The sequence below is a fragment of the Cephus cinctus genome, unplaced genomic scaffold (genome assembly GCF_000341935.2).
Source record: "Cephus cinctus unplaced genomic scaffold, Ccin1 Ccin1_scaffold0020, whole genome shotgun sequence".
NCBI lineage: Eukaryota > Metazoa > Arthropoda > Insecta > Hymenoptera > Cephidae > Cephus > Cephus cinctus.
The window spans coordinates 353335-370653 of NW_014332768.1; the positions used below are offsets into that span (position 1 = coordinate 353335).

The following is a 17319-nucleotide window of genomic DNA, read 5'->3' on the forward strand; positions in this document are numbered from 1 at the left end:
ATTTCTTTATATTTCATTCTTCACTTTCTGATTTATATCTTTCCTCATTTCTCCTCTACTTATATACCCCTATTCCTTACTTTTCTACTTTTAAACTTCTTTATTTCTATCTTCCCTTCTGTCTTCTTGTTCGCTCATTCTTCCTTGAGCCAGTCTCCTATACTGGTATCTCGGAAACACCCCTCATATACATTTTCAACCTTTATCTTTTTCTATATTTATTTCTTTATCCTTCATTCCTTATTCTATTACTTATATCTTTCCTTATTTCTTCTCTACTTTTATAACTCTATTCCTTATTTTTCTACCTTCCAACTTTTTTATTTTTATCTTCCTTTCTGTCTTCTCGTTTCACTCTGTTCCCTCTCACTTTACATTGTGCTTGTCTTACACTTCCTATTCCTTTGGTCGGGTCGAGCATATTAATTCAAGTAGTCATATAAGGGTAGTCACCCTGTTAGTGCAGCTAGACTTAAGACCATGGTGTCGGGGGTTGCCCTTCCGCCTCTTCCGCTGAGCTTGCTCAGTGGTTGGTGGCCCAAGTTGTGGCCGCAACAGGACCTTATGGGTCTCCCGACGGGGGCCTTGAGCCCCCTTAGGGTATCTACGGCCATGGTCTTTCGTATAGTGAATCTAGCCAGGTGTCTAGCTCTCGCGTATTTAGTATAATTTGTTCGCTTTGCTAAAAACGCTCCAACATGTCTTGACCCTTGGGCACTTGTGTGGGTAGAGACGATCCTATTTGTCCGTGGGGAGGTCGGAGGGGTAGTCCGTTGACTTTGGGTAAAGTCCTACTTGTGCTTGTGCTGAAATTCCATCGTCGAAAATTCAATGGATAAATTTTTATTAAAGAATTCGCATTAGTTCGAATTTTCGCCGATAAGAGGGCAGCACCTCCTGGGCATGATATGTGGCGCCATCTCTGAGAGAACGAGTGAACTTTCTCGATAAAATAATTCCTAATTCAACTGAAAAATCCCATCGTCGAAATTTCAATGAATAAATTCTTATTAAAGAATTCGCATTAGTTCGAATTTTCGCCGATAAGAGGGCAGCACCTCCTGGGCATGATATGTGGCGCCATCTCTGAGAGAACGAGTGAACTTTTTCGATAAAATAATTCCGAATTCAATTGAAAAATCCCATTGTCGAAATTTCAATGAATAAATTTTTATTAAAGAATTCGCATTAGTTCGAATTTTCGCCGATAAGGGGGCAGCACCTCCTGGAGGAAAAGAGGTGTAGCAGCATAAGGGAGGAGGAGAAGGAAAAGGATACTGTTATAATGGAGGAGAGTCAGAGAGAGACAGAACTCAGTCGTACTCTGGGATATTCGCATAGGGCAAAAGAAAATCAACGTCTATAAGTGTTACAAGATAATTTATTGGGCAAATGCAATAATGATACAGTATACAAAGTACAAATGTACATATTGTATAGTCCGCGAAAGATTAGTAATATCAATGCCATTAGAAATATATTACAATATATCACTACAATATAATATACCTGTGGTATATTACATGCGTTACCACTTTGGACTTCTCTATTTCCAAAAGACATTTTAAAAACTTAGTTTTTAAGAATATACTAGGAGGAGAGTGATGGAGACGTATACAGTATATAACTTGCGAAAGATTAACAATAACAGTACCATTAGAGATATACTACATATACCACTACAATATAATATACTTGTGGTATGTTACATGCACTACCACTTGAAACTTTTCTTTTTCCAAAAAAACATTTTAAAAACCTTTTTTTAAAGATATATTAGGAGGAGAGTGATGGAGATATAGGAAGGAATAGGAGACTCGAAAAGTGTATAAGTGTTGCAAGATAATTTATTGGACAAGTACAATAATGATACTGTATACAAAGTACAGATGTACATATACAGTCCGCAAAAGATTAATAATATCAACGCGATTAGAGATATTAAAATATATCCCTGCAATATAATACACGTGTGGTATGTAATATGCGCTACCACTTTGGATTTTTCTTTTTCCAAAAGACATTTTAAAAACTTAGTTTTTAAGGATATACTAGGGAGAGAGTGATGGAGACGTAGGAAGGAATAGGAGATTTGAAAGGTGTATAAGTATTACAAGATAATTTATTCTACAAACATATAATGATACAGTATACAAAGTACAGATGTGCATACATATATAACCCGCGAAAGATTAGTAATATCAATGCCATTAGAAATATATTAAAATATATCACTACAATATAATATACGTGTGGTATGTTACATGCGCTACTGTGGGAACAATGGGAGAAGAAGATGCGTAAAGCATATGCACGAAGACCAGATCTGGAGCAACGAGAAAAGAAAACAGTCGAAAAAGTAGGGAAAGTAGGAAGTATAAGGGAGTGAAATGGGCCCCTCCCCGCCCATTTCCGCAAAGTGAGAGGGAACAAAGCGAAACGAGAAAACAGAAGGGAAGATAGAAATATAGAAGTCAAAAAGTAGAAAAGTAAGGGATAGAGTTATAAAAGTGGAGAAGAAATGTGGACAGAGATAAATAAGAAAGTAAAGAATGAAATATAAAGAAATAAGGAAGTAAAGAAGAAATAAGTATAGGAAAAGTAAGACAAGCACAATGGAAAGTGAGGGGGAACCGAGTGAAACGAGAAATCAGAAAGGAAGATAGAAATAAAGAAGTCAGAAAGTAGAAAAGGAATAGAGTTATAAAAGTAGAGAGGAAACGAGGAAAGAGATAAATAAGAAAGTAAAAAATGAAAGATAAAGAAATAAGGAAGTAAAGAAGAAATAAGTATAGGAAAAGTAAGACAAGCACAATGGAAAGTGAGGGGGAACCGAGTGAAACGAGAAATCAGAAAGGAAGATAGAAATAAAGAAGTCAGAAAGTAGAAAAGGAATAGAGTTATAAAAGTAGAGAGGAAACGAGGAAAGAGATAAATAAGAAAGTAAAAAATGAAAGATAAGGAAATAAGGAAGTAAAGAAGAAATAAATATAGAAGAAGAAGGAGGTTGTAAAATTATATAGAAATGAAGAAGTGAAGAAGTAGAAAAGTAAGGAATAGAATTATAAAAGTGGAGAAGAAATGAGGAAAGAGATAAATAAGAAAGTGAAGAATGAAAGATAAAGAAATAACGAAGTAAAGAAGAAATAAATTTAAAAATAGAAGAAAGTTCGAAATGATTCCAAGAGACCAGTATAGGAGACCGGCTCGAGGAAGAATGAGCGCTGTGAGTCCCGGGCTCTGCCTCGAGCGCTCCCCCCACCTTCCGCCTGCCTTCGCTCGCCGAGTCGTGCGTGACGAGTTGCGCGCGCACAATTTTGGGCAACTTCCAGTACTTCTAAATATGCTTGGCCAGAATTTCCGATTTCTAAGTGTCAATATTTTACTTTATTGATTTAATTAATTATTTTAGTGCTCCTAACATCTAATGTATTAATATTTCAAATTGATCGTAATTTATTTTCGATATTCCACAATAACAATTGAATTTTTATCTATTCCGTATATTCTGCGAAATTTTTATTTAGCCTCTATTTTATATTTTGAATAAATTTTGAAAGTAAATCAAGATCCAATAATATTTAATAAATTTTGAGGTGCAACACGGGTGTCAAGTTGGTACTGCACTTTCTTAAAAATGTCTTTAAAATGTTTCAACAATAGGCTTTCTCAATAGTTCTTGAGAAGTTCTATAGTTCCCGGTCTCGTTCTAAGGCTTACTTTGGGAATTGGCAGTTAGTACCGGCGAACTTCTGTCCGCCGTCACGTTTAGCTTGGCTACGACGGGTTTCGCACTGTCGACGGATGCGATGATTACAAAATCCTTCTTCCAGACTCGTCACTATGATTTAGAACCATGATTTTGGTATCGCCTAAAATCGAAACGTTGTGCATCTCCTTACTTATCTCTGCTTGCGATATTGCCCAGACTGTGCTGCCCCCTTGAGCGGAACTTTTTGTAACTACAGAACGTCGTTCGGATGTGAATCCGTAACACTGTGAGCTCCATTACCTTAATTCTTTTTTACCTGAAAGTATTTAATAGAAATTATCAGGATGACTGTTCCTTTATTTTAAATTTGCTGCGTGTAATATTTAATTACTATATGAAACTAAAATTTGTCCAGTCTCCTTCGGCATTAAACTGTTAAAAAATTTAAAAAATGTTAGTTTGTGTTTCAATTAGATCCCTTTATTGTCCTTTTATAATGTAACACTCAATCAATAACATCTTAATCGTTATGTCAACATTAGCTCTTAAAAGGACAGGTTCAATCTTCTGAAGTACAAATTAATAGTCTACAGTGTTACATAGAGACGTGAGTAATAACCGTGTGATTGGTGTGTTAACGATAATTTCTTTTCTTAAATAAAACGTTAATTTACTTCCCATCCACATTTCGCATTCGCGGATCACAACAGACAGATAACGACAAAAGGAATGGCGACGATTCACGAGTAACAATACAATCTCTTACCTCTAATTAAGCGTTTAATGACGTCAATATCCCAGGTAAAAACTGAAAGCTAGATGAAAACATCGGTTATCAATATGCATCACAGATATGTCGTTGTTTCATTGAAAAGAAAAAAGGTTGTCCAATTTACACGAGAACTTTGCAAACTTTACGTTTCACTAATTTTTCCCTTTTAAATAAAAAAATCACCCAACAACGATGCGACGTCGTTAAGCAAACTTGGCATACAAATCCGCAACGCTTCTTACGATTCCACACAATTTTTTTTTCTTACTCTAAATATTCATTGTTACGTACAATCTTTTGTGAATAAACCGATAAACTTTACGCATAGAAACAATTCAATTAGGCGATACGTGACAAGGACACATTACTATCGTTAACCTCAAGCTCTCACTTTCCCTCTTATTTTCTTCTCGAACGTATATCAACGCCATTGTGCATTGCACGTACTAGACAGAGACAAATGGAGAATAATTATGCAGATAAAGTATAAGCGGATCCTGAATATTATACCACAGAGACATATAAGAACAAACCAGGCGACAGATAGGCTGGCGCGTAAGTGGCTGCGACAGTGGGATAGAATGAGAACACTGCATAGGGGGTCCTCCTTCTGTGCTTGTCAATGATAATGGCCACAATAAGTCAAAAATTTCAGCGCAATGGGTTCGGTGCGTCTATTGTATATTTGGTATTCGCGCATGCGCAGTTAGACAAAGATAGAAACGGACCCCACATGCTGTTGTCTCGTTTTACTCCACTGTCACTTTCTGCGCCCCCACTCCCGTGATCTGTTCTTATATGTCTTCTAATGCGTTATACTTAATAAGCGTACCCGACACATATATGCATTAAATAAATAGTAATTATAGACAATGACATTTTTGGACAACGGTCAGCTTTCAGCAAGACACAAAGGGCCCAGCGAACACACACAGCGGTTACTAGAGCCATTAATTAATTACTGTATAATAATAATAATGACAATAAGAATAATAGTTGTACGTAATATTAATAGCGTAGAATTGTAATAGTAACGTTAGTAGTAGGAGGAGCTGTAAGAGTAGTTATATATTAATAATAATATATTGCGTAAAACGTTTTTCTTTAATAAGAAAATGTTCTTTTCTTGTTTTCAACAACTTCCGAGTATATACAGCGTTACTAATTAGGATACGGGTAACGAGTCTCTCGGGAGTGTTGAAAGGTCTTTTTGTTAAACTGATGAGATTTTCTTAATTACATCTGGCTGTAGAAGATACGCAACAGGTGAGTCTAGGATTTAGTTAGCCCTAGCGTGGAAACTAATGATATGGTGTACTCGAAATATTTTGAGTGTTACTTTAATAGTGCCTAGTGTAGAGTAACGGCCATTTTTGATTTACTTCTGCGAGGATTAATTAAGTAATAGTAACTTGGAACAATAATTATGGTGCTCTCTATAACTGTTATCGTTAAATATTTTCTACCACGAGCCCTGCCTCTTGCATTGTAGTTTCTCAGGCATAAGACTCAAGTTTCACAAATTTTTAATTAGAAAAAGATGCGATCATCTTTACAGGATTCATTCAGAATTAATTAACCAGCATGGAAGATTGGATTTTCTTCCTAGAACCAATCAGTTGGTACAAAGATCCTAAATGATCCAGCATTAAATTTAATTAACGAGAATCTAGAGAATATTTCAAATGGAACGTGAGTCATGTGTTTCATCAGTAAATATAATCAATATCATATAATAATGAACTACTCAGTATTACGTATTTTTGATTTTTCTATTCTTGTTAAATAGTTATTAGTTTGTGCTTCGGTCTTGATATATATTTGTATATGTTTCACAACTGCGAAGAAGCATAAAACAGAGATTGCAGAGCATCGAGTATTATTACTGAACAGAAAGTACTGAAGGAGCTGATTCGAAAGAGACAATTTTCAAAATGACTCCAACCTCGTTAATTTAATTTTTTGGCACTTGTGTGATAACATTGTGTTTACTCGTTTTCACTATTTTTCTTTTTTCACTGATAATTCGGCGAACGACTCGAGAACGCTGTCACGTAATTACTTATCTTGTTTAATGTTTTTACTGTTACGTCCATCCTTACAAGAATCTTGTAACACGCTTGTTACTCGCTTACATAATTATCTTGATCGCAGTATTTCAATTTATTATTCGTCTATCAAGTTTCCTTATACGTTCTCAACGTCAGCCGGACTGTGTGTAAGGTTTATGTGCTTTGCGTACAGTTTTATCTTTAAAGAATAAATCACAGAACGACAAATATTGTTAAATTATTTGGAATGTACGTACATCTAAATATTATAGTGACAGCGAATCTTTCATATACAATGGATTCGTTTAATTGAATATTCATCACTTTAATTATAATTTGTAATCGTTATTTCGTCCGTGGACATTTCATTTTTTTGGATCTGCGTAGAAATATACCTCGTCGCACGGTGAATCCAAGAGTGCAATATGAAAAAGGAGACTTTAAGAAAATATATCAGTTTAATTGTAATTATTCAAAATTAAAAAATGTTTAAATAATATTAAGATGAGTTTGGTCAGAAATTAGAAAAAAAAAAACGTTCGATCATTTGCAAACGTTCCCCGTTTTAGGACGGTCCTCAACTAAATATAATTACAAGATACGCGGCCAAAATATGTACGGCGGATGCGCGTCTTCGCGGATTAAAGTATCTGTCCACTTTGTACTAGAAATTCAACGTTCAGAGTTCGCTGATTTCCATCTGAAAAATCCTGCATGAATCGTTACAATTGTTTTGAGCTTTCGTACTCCTTTTGTTTTTTAGAAATCAAGAACTAATCTTACAATATCCAACAATATGGTGTCCATACGTCATACTATTCAATGAACATTGAAAAAAGTGCATCAGTTTCCTCATTTACAAATAAATAAATATATTTCACAATTAACCAGAAGAAATGAATAAACAGATTATTTCTGAGAAGATTTTACATATCACCAACCAATCAGAAAATCTCTAAAAAATACCAAGGACTATTCAATCAATACCAAGAATATTTAACAATGCATTAACTGTGTTCTTCCTTTTATCTCGTAATTCTTCCCGTTAAATAAATCAAAAAACTAAACGTACTTTTCCCACCAGTCGGTGTAAACAAGGTCGCGCAACCCGTGAAACCTTTCCAGCAGGTAATTCTCACAATAAAATGATCAACGTCAAACATACGTATTAAAAGACAATCAGTGTTGCGTAACCACAGAAACAAAGTACAATTGGTATAAAAAATATTTCCTGACACAAATGATACTATCGCGTAGATACTAGTAAAAAAAAAACAACCACAGTTCATGGGACTTTATGTTTGACAACTAGTTGTGCACGCCCAGTGAGTACGGGAGTACTAAAGTTTTGAAGGGGATTAAAATACCGTACATTTCATTTAAGACATAGAATACACGAGGGACTGACCCTTCTTTCTATCAATATCTCCTGGATGGTCATAGTGAAAAGTTCATGAAATATTTTTGAACTTCCCGCCGTACGCTCCTGTGAACTCGCTAAAAAAAATAAATAAATAAATATACAAATAAACATTAGTTACAGCTCATCCTTCTATCATCTTTCGTACACGAGGTACATAATTCTCAACGATTTCATTCGTGAACACAGATACGATATAGGCTTGTCGTTCTAATAATTCATGAAAATTAATCGTAGTTCTCAGATTCTTGTTGTACGAGCTTGTAGCGACGAGGACTCTTTACGCACATTGAGCCGTGACCTTCGACCGATAGTCGACCTTTGCGTTGAAGATACCTCGTGATGTATCTTGAGATCAGTTGCTGAGGTCGCATCTGCCATTCGTCTAGAACTTCCTTCGGTGCCATAACCTGATGGATGACATAATGTAACTAAAACTGAGCCATATTCACTTTACGTATTTAACATACTTAACTTTACGTACCTGATCGCCTTTCAGTCGATCCAAGAAAGTAACGCAAACTACGGCAGACTTTATACCGGCATGATGAGTGAGAGCGGCGAAGGAGAGACTCTCCATCTCGATATTAGCTACGCCAGCTTTGTGCACCTTACTGAGGTACTCCATCTTTTCGTTCTCCGTAAATTCACAAAAGGCGCCGTCGAGTCTACCTTGACCTTCGTAGAAATCGTAGGTGCACATAGTCTTGCCAATGATGGTATCGTAAGGATCTTCAGGATGAGCCAAGGCCTTCAAGTCGCGCGCTAGCTGTCTATCCAATTTGGCTGGTCTTTGCAGAAGTTTACCCAAAACAGGCTGAACAAAAAAAAAATATAAAGAATCAGGGATTGCATTATGATCAACAACACTGGATAAATATAATGGTATTTCAATTCCAAACAAACTGCTGAACATACAGCCTGAACGACCATGAACAAATCTTATTATGCGACTAGACTACAAATATCATGTAGCCAATCAACAGACACCTTAAAAATGCTCGTGACCAATTTAAAAAGCTTTAGCCAAATAAAACTTAACGAGCAAACCGTTATATGTCGATAATGATCTAAACTAACTATACAAATTCTACCTCAAAGGGACAAAGACCTCAACATTTTCTTTGTTCAGCTTTTCTTCTCTACTAGCGACTGTTTCAAAAGACACTCTGCTGGACAGTAATTTGCGGTTTGCAAAGTGCGACCTGGTTCAGTCATGAATAACGTTCACCACATGATATAAGGTAATCATCAAGCACCTGCATTAACGTATGATGAAAGTCATTACATACCAATTCCAGATAAGGTCGTAACATGCCGTCTACTGCCTCCTCGGAGATAACGACGGTACCACCTTCGATGCCAATTCCACCACAGGTACCAATTCTGAAGAATATGGGATCCTTAACCTTGGCATGGTACATCAACTTGATCACCTCATGAAGGAGTATCCCAACGGAAGGTATCCCCATGCCGTGCTAGATAAAAATTGAAATATCGATAACTCAAGATAAATAGATTGTTCGCTATTTTCCACTGGGACTAGAACTAGAAGCAAAGATACAAAAAAAGAGGTTAAAACAGCAGAAATACAAGTAGGTAAAAAAGACCTTCATTATTCTGGAATGCTTGGTCAGACATTTTTTTAAATACTAATTACATAAAACCAGAGAGACAAGTATGTATAATTTTTATGTAACATCACTTTTATTTTAGCATATCACTTTCCAATAAAGTAGTATTTACTCAATTTTGAGAAATTCTTAAGTGTATCTTAACCTTCTTTTTATATTGCTTTATCACCCTTTATAAGGAAATAATCGTGTTATCGATTTGATGATATTGTTGTAAAACAAATTTAATTTTGGTACTTACGCTAATGGAAAGCACCGGTCCGACCTTGAACATGGAGTAGCGATAGGAATACTGGCTAATATCAAGCAAAGTCGTTCCAGCAGGAAGTTTGTGGCCAATTTCCTTCATGATGTAATAGGCAAATTGTTCCATACGCTTTGGTGTGCCGCCCATGCACACAAACTGTAACACATAATTAACGAATATTATTTCATCTCAAATTATAAAACGTCCTCTGAATGTCCTGCAAACATCTTGTTAAAATTATTTTGGCAGTCAACTGAATCAAAGGCAAAGTTTTTTTCCACTGACATTTCATTATTGTTCTTCACGCTTTTTCTTCATATCACAGTCACTATTTTTTTTTTCTCTCTTATTAGTCCAACATTTTACAGGGAATGAAATGCAATCAAACGAAATGAAAATGAAATCCAATCAAGCTATCCTCATAGCTCTATCTACAATCGCATCTCGTGGATACTCATTAATGAACGATATCCAATCAATATCCTGCTGATAATGTATTTCGCAAAGGTAGCACACGGCTTTTTCGAAGGTCTGCTGCGACGCCAATCAAGTGTAATTATTGATGATGCTAAAGTCACTCTCTACTCGTACGACTTCGCATGCTTGGACGTAACCCTAGGAAAGCGTTTGTCGCAAGTGAACCACTAAAGTATGTAATACGTTATCTACATAGAGATCAAGGTCAGTTTAATTCCAGTGCTCGGCTGTTGATTTTCTAGCAACTTATGACATCAATTAAATTGTTTCCCATTCGTTAACCTCGCAAGTTTACAATGGGACAAAACTTTCGTCTGCACGATGATTGCCAAAATTCAAAGGCTAAAAAAACAATATTTACTCAAATTCATTGTGGGCATCAATGAATCAGGAGGTCATTGCATGCAAAGTTACATAATCATCATAGTCCCTTGGTCAATAGTGAAGTAATTGCGATACAACGAAAATATCCCACATGAAACGATTACGAGTCTTTATCAAGCCAAATAATAGCGTAAGGCCGTCACTTGATAATATATAATTTGAAATATGAGATACGAAAAATTGTGATAACGCACCTTAACGTCACCGAACATCCTGCGTAAATCATGAGAACCACTACCCAGTGCAAGATGGTATAGGATATCTTGATCCATGAGTTCAATGTGAGGATTTCGTAGACGTACGGAACCATCTCGATATCTGGAATAACATGAAGAGAGTTATTAACATAAAAAAATATATATTATAATTAAAATGTGATGATGCCATTTTTTTGTCATACATTGGGTAGTATGACTTTTATTGATTATCAAAGTAAGACGTATTATGATTGATGTTATAATTTGCATTTTATGGCCGCAAATCATTAGGGTTATTCAATTTTGCAATATTTTTTCTTTTTCAAGATCCCATATACCTGTGAACGGTAGAGGCGGTGTTTTGTTAAAAGAAAAAAAAAAAGAATTATTCAGTGATATAGTCATCGATACTTGGAATATTTAAAATATACGTCAATTTATATTTATGTTCATATGTACACTGCTCTTATTTGGAGACTATGATTTATCAGTGGTGTCAAAAATATTACTTGCATGTTGAAATTCAAAATACCGTTACACGCAGTGAATTAGAATTGAGAAATTGATTATTGAATCGAGTGTGATTTCTGACATAACGTATTGTAACGAACCAATGCTTTTAAAAACGACTAGCTTTTTTTGCTTGGATTCTCATAATTACACGAAACTCGGTACTATTATGATAAGTATGTGTGTTTATAAATACTTCGAATACGTTCTTATATTTATTTATGTTAATTTAACAAAGTGCTGTCAGTCGTTAAATTTTTCATGAGCAACTCTGTACCAGTGATTGATAAATGAAAGGCAAAAAAATATTTCTTTTGCGTGTAGTAAAGGAACCACATCGCCTGAACAAATTTCTAAGGATTTACGTCATTCTCCGTAGAGACTTGCAAACCATATGAAACATACAGAGAGAAAGCTTCCTGGAACTTAGTACTTTAGGATGCGTTTGAAGGAGTACAGAGAATTTATTTGGATTATCTTAAACATGCTCGATAAACACAAGAACACGTTAATCAGATATGGAATAAATGTAAAAAGATAATTTACTTTTTAAAATAATAATCTTTTGCACAGACACGTCGAATTATCTGTCTATACTTTTAGAAACTACCATTCCCCACGTTAAGATATCTCGAAAGGGATTGTATACCTTCCGGCTATAAGCGGTTTTAAGATTGAGAATTATTATATACAAAAAAAAACTTTGAATTTTTACGTCGATAATAAAAGGACAGTTGCTACGTTGTCGCGTTTAAACTTTGCGAAACGCTAACAAAAAAATTCACAGCAAAAAATCATACCTTAAATATCAGCACTATACGTTAATCATAAAAACATATTTAAAAAGCCACTCACAATTAATTACACGATTAATCCACATCAAAGAATTAATGACTAATCACTCTCACAAATCTCTTCCAAACCACAGTAACAATTTTTCTGTACCTGACTGCCGTCTCAACGCCATCGTGAACCGATTTTTCAGTTTGTGCATCATTTTCAATCGGCAATTTCAGTTGACATTCGTGATTCTCATAATCCTCGACCCTCTCGTATTCGCACGTGCAAGTCGGCATTTTGATTTATAATTTAGTCCAATACGTTACGAAATCAGTTTAACGCAAATTTTACGAAAACAAAATAAGAGCCTTGTTCCTCGATTCTTCCGTTCCGACGTCGGTCAACGCGCTTGCCTTAACGTTCGCAGAATAATAACACGTTTACTGTGGGTCAGCCTTTATACTCGATCGCTCGTTCCCACCACCCCATGGCAACAGATACAACACATCTGCCAGTCCCACTGACAGTGAATATGTACCGGCTCTGCAAAGAACAACGCCACGTCCTACGAAGAAACCTATAGACCAGACCAAAACTATGCAACGCACTATAGCAAATTCTCACTGTTATGGTCTGCTGCAAAGTTTAGCTCCTTCATACATATACTCCGTACTATTAATTCAAACCGTTGGACTGAGTGAACGACCGTTTTTAAAACTTCCTCAATGCTCAACGGTAGGCGAAGAAAAAAAAAAGTAATTCCTGAAGGAAAGAATCAGAAACGACGATTAATTATACGACGTGTCAAGTTAATAAATCGATGTCAGGTTAGACAAGTCTATACATTTTATTAAAAATCGCTACCTACAGCGCAATTTATTGATTTTTAGACCTCAAGAACGTGTCACAATGGGGCAACATGGAAGTTCGTAATACACCGAACAAACTCGAGCACCGAATCACTTTTATTTGGATTATAAAACACGACTGTTGAAATTCCCGAGCATGACTTATGGAATAATTTGAAGTTGCAGCGCTTCATTTTAAATTAAATCTAACGTAATTTGATAAAATGGAGATCCGGTCAAGCGCGGACGAATTTTTACAGTCGAGATTTGATCGTCACGAGATTCTCAGACGAACTGTCTAAAAATAAGTGAAACGGTCGAATATGTTTAGAAAATTTGAATCGACGCCAGGTTTCATTCCCTCGCGTAACATTGTGACTGATGGGAATTGACGTTTTAAATCATCGATAATTAATCGAAAATTATATAACGTTATAAAATGGCACCTGCATCATTCTATTTGTATACTATTCGTATATATACCGAACGACAAAATTATATCACAATAAAAATTGAATTTCTTCTGCTTTAATCTACTTATGGCTGATTATCGAATAATCATTTTATTCCCCAAACAATTTCATAACGTATTGCACGATTCTCCGATACTCATATATAATAGTCTTATTAATAATCACATAATCACTTTACTTATATACTCGATTATGTTCAGGAATTCGAAATATCCAGAAAATGATTGACAATACTCGAGAGTAAAATCACGCGACATCAAGGTCATTTACTAAATCATCAATTTCGTTATTACTGATACGATAATTATTAAAGATTTGATAAGCTATATCGAGTACTATGTAATTTTAGTACTACGTCGGAATGACTTCATGGCAACATAAAGTGACGATCGAAAGATTAAAAAAAAAAGTGAAAATTGTAGGATAAGGGTCAAGTACGAATTTTGTAAATGTCTCCCATTTTATTCTGTCTCTGGTTATGACAATGGAACGAAGCCGAGATACAGTTTTTGTTTGTCGTAATTTAAACGAAACCAAAACAAAAAAATGTATCATTGTTCCCACTTGGAGTGTTGAACCATATTGCACGGAGATACGTATGACGTTTTTATTATCATTCACAATTTTAATACGCAAATAATAATTTGCTCTTGAATGCTCAATGTGATAAGTATCTTACGTGACCCCTGAAATAACATATACTTACTGATAGCATAAAACCAGTCGGTTACGTAACGTTTGTTATTAACCACCAAGAAAAAATACTAGTTTAAATATTCAGTTTGGTGCTTCCAAAAAATTTTCAATCAAAATGACTAGTCGATAGTAACAGTTAAATTTGGTAGTAGATATAAAAATCAGTGAGTTTATCTATTCGTCTAATAGTACGTGTTATAACGGTTTAGCTAGTGAAAAAAAAAGAAATCAACAGTGACGAAAATATATGAGAAAAACGCGTGCTAATTTTTCTATCTTGACGTTTTGAAATTCAAAATTGTGCACGTAGCCTTGCCAATGTAAAAGTAAATTGTTATTTTTATTATACATTCGTTTTCAAAAAATCAACTGTACCCTAAATCAAAAAAGTTCCCGGATCCTGTCGATAGTTCCAAGAGATTAAAAATGAATGAACGTAAACGTTAACGTAGTTCGCCCCAAGCGTTATGCAATTTCTACCGTGAGATTGGTTGGACGCCTGACGACGTGATGGAAAGACTAATTACATGCCTTCCTGAAACGATCTCGTTAGCAAATATCCCATTTCGAAAACAAAAAAATATCTTCGTAGTATATTTATTCTCACTTCAACATCCTTTGATAATCCTAAGAACGAAGAGAAAAAGTCGATTCGCAACGTGTTGGATAACTGTTGCGTAATTTTGCAAAAATGGTAAGTTCGTTTCTGACACAAAGAAATCAACTCGAGAATAATTACTGTTGCCGGGACAATAATAATAAAAAATATTACTGACATTTTTACAGAAAAATCGCGCGAACGCGATTATATGTCAACAATGCCGTCATTCAAAAGCCACGGTTACATTGTCGAAAAATAATCAGCTTAAAATACCGGTAGTCATTCAATTGTTGGCTCTTTTTATCTCTATTCACTTCCTGATATTGGAAAATTATCCTTCATCCTTGGAAAAAAAAAGAAGAATGACATCGGTATGCTTGACCGTTGTTGCCATGGAAACGGAGAATACCAAAATGTGTCATGGTTTTAAAGGGTGTGGTGCGAGCTTTATATACATATGTATTCATACCATAGCAAAATTGAATTTCCAGAATTCATCGAAAATCCGATATCACCTGACACTAACGACAGTAGTATCCACCTACCAGGCATTTTACTAATAATTGTAGCGTTTAGTGTATATCAGTACTCGCAGTAATTCAAAATCGATCTTTCACTTTAAAAATAGATTCTATTCGATAAATAATCCTGCGTAGGTAAATGACACACTTCGAATTCAAAGTTTTCTGCTACACGTCAAATAACCGATCGTCTACTACGTTAATCAAGTTACTCTGGCTACGCGGTACCTAGTCAAAAAACATCTTATGTTTTGAGTTACCTACGATATATCGACTCGAAACGAAAATTTTTTTATATAGACAAATAATTATCATTTTTTTACAATTTATGAACATATTTTTATTATTTCAAAATGGTGTCGCTTTCAAGCGTACAAAACATCAATGACTCCTGATGACTCGACTAAAATCATCTTGCATCCTGCGTAGTCTGTATAACGGATGTTCTTAGAACGCGGTGAACCGTAGATTTTTGACAAGTCATTACGGTTCTTTTGTCATTCGACCTTCGAAGTATAGCTGCAGCGTCTAAACATTAGCTCAAACTGTACCGCGTGTATTGAATATTGCAAAATTACATGTGGAACGCTTGTTGTACAAGGAAACGATACCATATTAGGAGAGAATCGATACTTCCGTTCCCATAAAAGGGAATTCACATGAAACCTTTAATACTTAACGATGTATACCTTCATAAAAATTAACATAGCCTTGAACTTGACGACAGACAAGAAAGTCAGGTCTGCGCTAAGATTCAGATAAAAAAAAGTTCCACGAAAATTCAAATGATTCATGCGGAATATGTAGCTTCATGGAAATTTATATGCTATACTACCACAGTGATTGAATCAATAATAAAAATGAATGACTAATCATAATCTGTGATGTTTAATCTCAGTAGATCAATGTATTAATCCGTATGAGTCAATGAATTCTGAAAAATTGAGCAATCTGGAGATTAAAAAAAAACCAAGTCAACAATGAAACAAAGAAAGAATAAAAATCCTATATAAATCCTAAGAGAAACGTAATATGAACTCATAAGATTAAAGAAGCAAAAATCCTAATGGCCGATGTGCATCGATCAGCGAGTTGTCCTTTAGCCGATAAAACCTACCACTGCCATCTACCACGTGCCCCTGAGTTTTTAGTATACCTGGTACATAGAATATACGTATCTTTACGCCATTGTCAGTCTATACCCTATAATCCTATATCGAGCAAGGTTTAAAAATTCCCCCAAAAAAATGAGTACAAATCAATTTTACTTAAAGATAAATAAAATTCAAATAACTGTCACACGAACTTAGCGTTAAACCTTACCAAATTTCATGGTACAAATTGACAGATATGACAACTATCTTATATGACAATAAGGCTAAATAAAATGAATAAAGTTAATAAGAAAATTTAAAAAAAAAAACCGTTACTAAATTTCTCCATACCAATGATTACTCCAAGTACAAAAGGAATTCAAGGTAACCAAAGGAGACTCCACCGTTAAGTGAATGCAGTTCAGACCCTTTGTTATGACGTGCAAATAAAAACTCGTTCAACTCCTTACCTGAATTCCAGGAAAAGCATAGGCGCAGGATATAATAAAAAGATAAGAGAATAAAATGAAGATTTAACGGTAAGTAACTCACTCGTCGATCTCTTCCTCGTCGATATCCTCTTCGTCAAACAGCAGACTCATTTTCAAAGACAAAAGGCGGGGTCGATGAATTGATGTACGACTACTTAATATCGTTAAGCCAAATTGCACCAGGGTGTTGCCAGGATAGTCTTCCTCTCGCGCAAGATAAACCCGAAATGTAACTATGTCGCTCTTGTTCAGTTGCGCACGTCTTCTATGGACGTGCTGGACTCGCGCACCTAACGAACAATTTTACAATGCAGGACTAGATGCGCATCCCCACTGAGCTCGTACAGCTGAGTATCTGCGCATGCGCTGACAGACCTCCCCCATTTTCCAAGGTAAAGATTCCTTCCAACC

General features: G+C 35.4%; 1 protein-coding gene and 1 long non-coding RNA gene across 4 annotated transcripts; one reads left to right on the top strand and one right to left on the bottom strand.

Annotated features, from left to right (window-relative positions):
* Positions 1-4170: 4170 nt before the first annotated feature.
* LOC107266124 (uridine phosphorylase 2) lies at positions 4171-17217 on the bottom strand. 3 transcript variants are annotated; one of them, XM_015736309.2, is made up of 6 exons: positions 16970-17217; positions 10892-11015; positions 9831-9992; positions 9248-9433; positions 8440-8772; positions 4171-8365 (listed from the first exon to the last, which is right to left on the bottom strand). In XM_015736309.2, the coding sequence occupies exons 1-6, from the start codon at positions 17017-17019 to the stop codon at positions 8183-8185; spliced, it is 1038 nt and encodes a 345-aa protein (XP_015591795.1). In that variant the 5' UTR covers positions 17020-17217; the 3' UTR covers positions 4171-8182. The 3 variants fall into 3 exon arrangements, with proteins under 3 accessions (XP_015591795.1, XP_024938701.1, XP_024938703.1); XM_025082933.1 differs by lacking the exon at positions 16970-17217 and adding an exon at positions 12350-12604; XM_025082935.1 differs by lacking the exon at positions 16970-17217 and adding an exon at positions 12260-12281.
* LOC107266134 lies at positions 12871-13568 on the top strand. Its single transcript, XR_001537350.2, has 2 exons — positions 12871-13011; positions 13075-13568. It is a non-coding gene; the product is annotated as an uncharacterized LOC107266134 (long non-coding RNA).
* Positions 17218-17319: the final 102 nt, after the last annotated feature.

What these genes read in the sequence shown, in the direction of transcription:
- LOC107266124 (XM_025082933.1), bottom strand. Translation starts at nt 12,480, where the DNA reads ATGCCGACTTGCACGTGCGAATACGAGAGGGTCGAGGATTATGAGAAT. An exon ending in GGATGTTCGGTGACGTTAAG is followed by an intron (nt 9,993 to 10,891) that starts GTGCGTTATCAC and finishes TATGTGTTACAG; the next exon opens with TTTGTGTGCATGGGCGGCAC. An exon ending in TACGACCTTATCTGGAATTG is followed by an intron (nt 8,773 to 9,247) that starts GTATGTAATGAC and finishes TTTTTTGTTCAG; the next exon opens with CCTGTTTTGGGTAAACTTCT.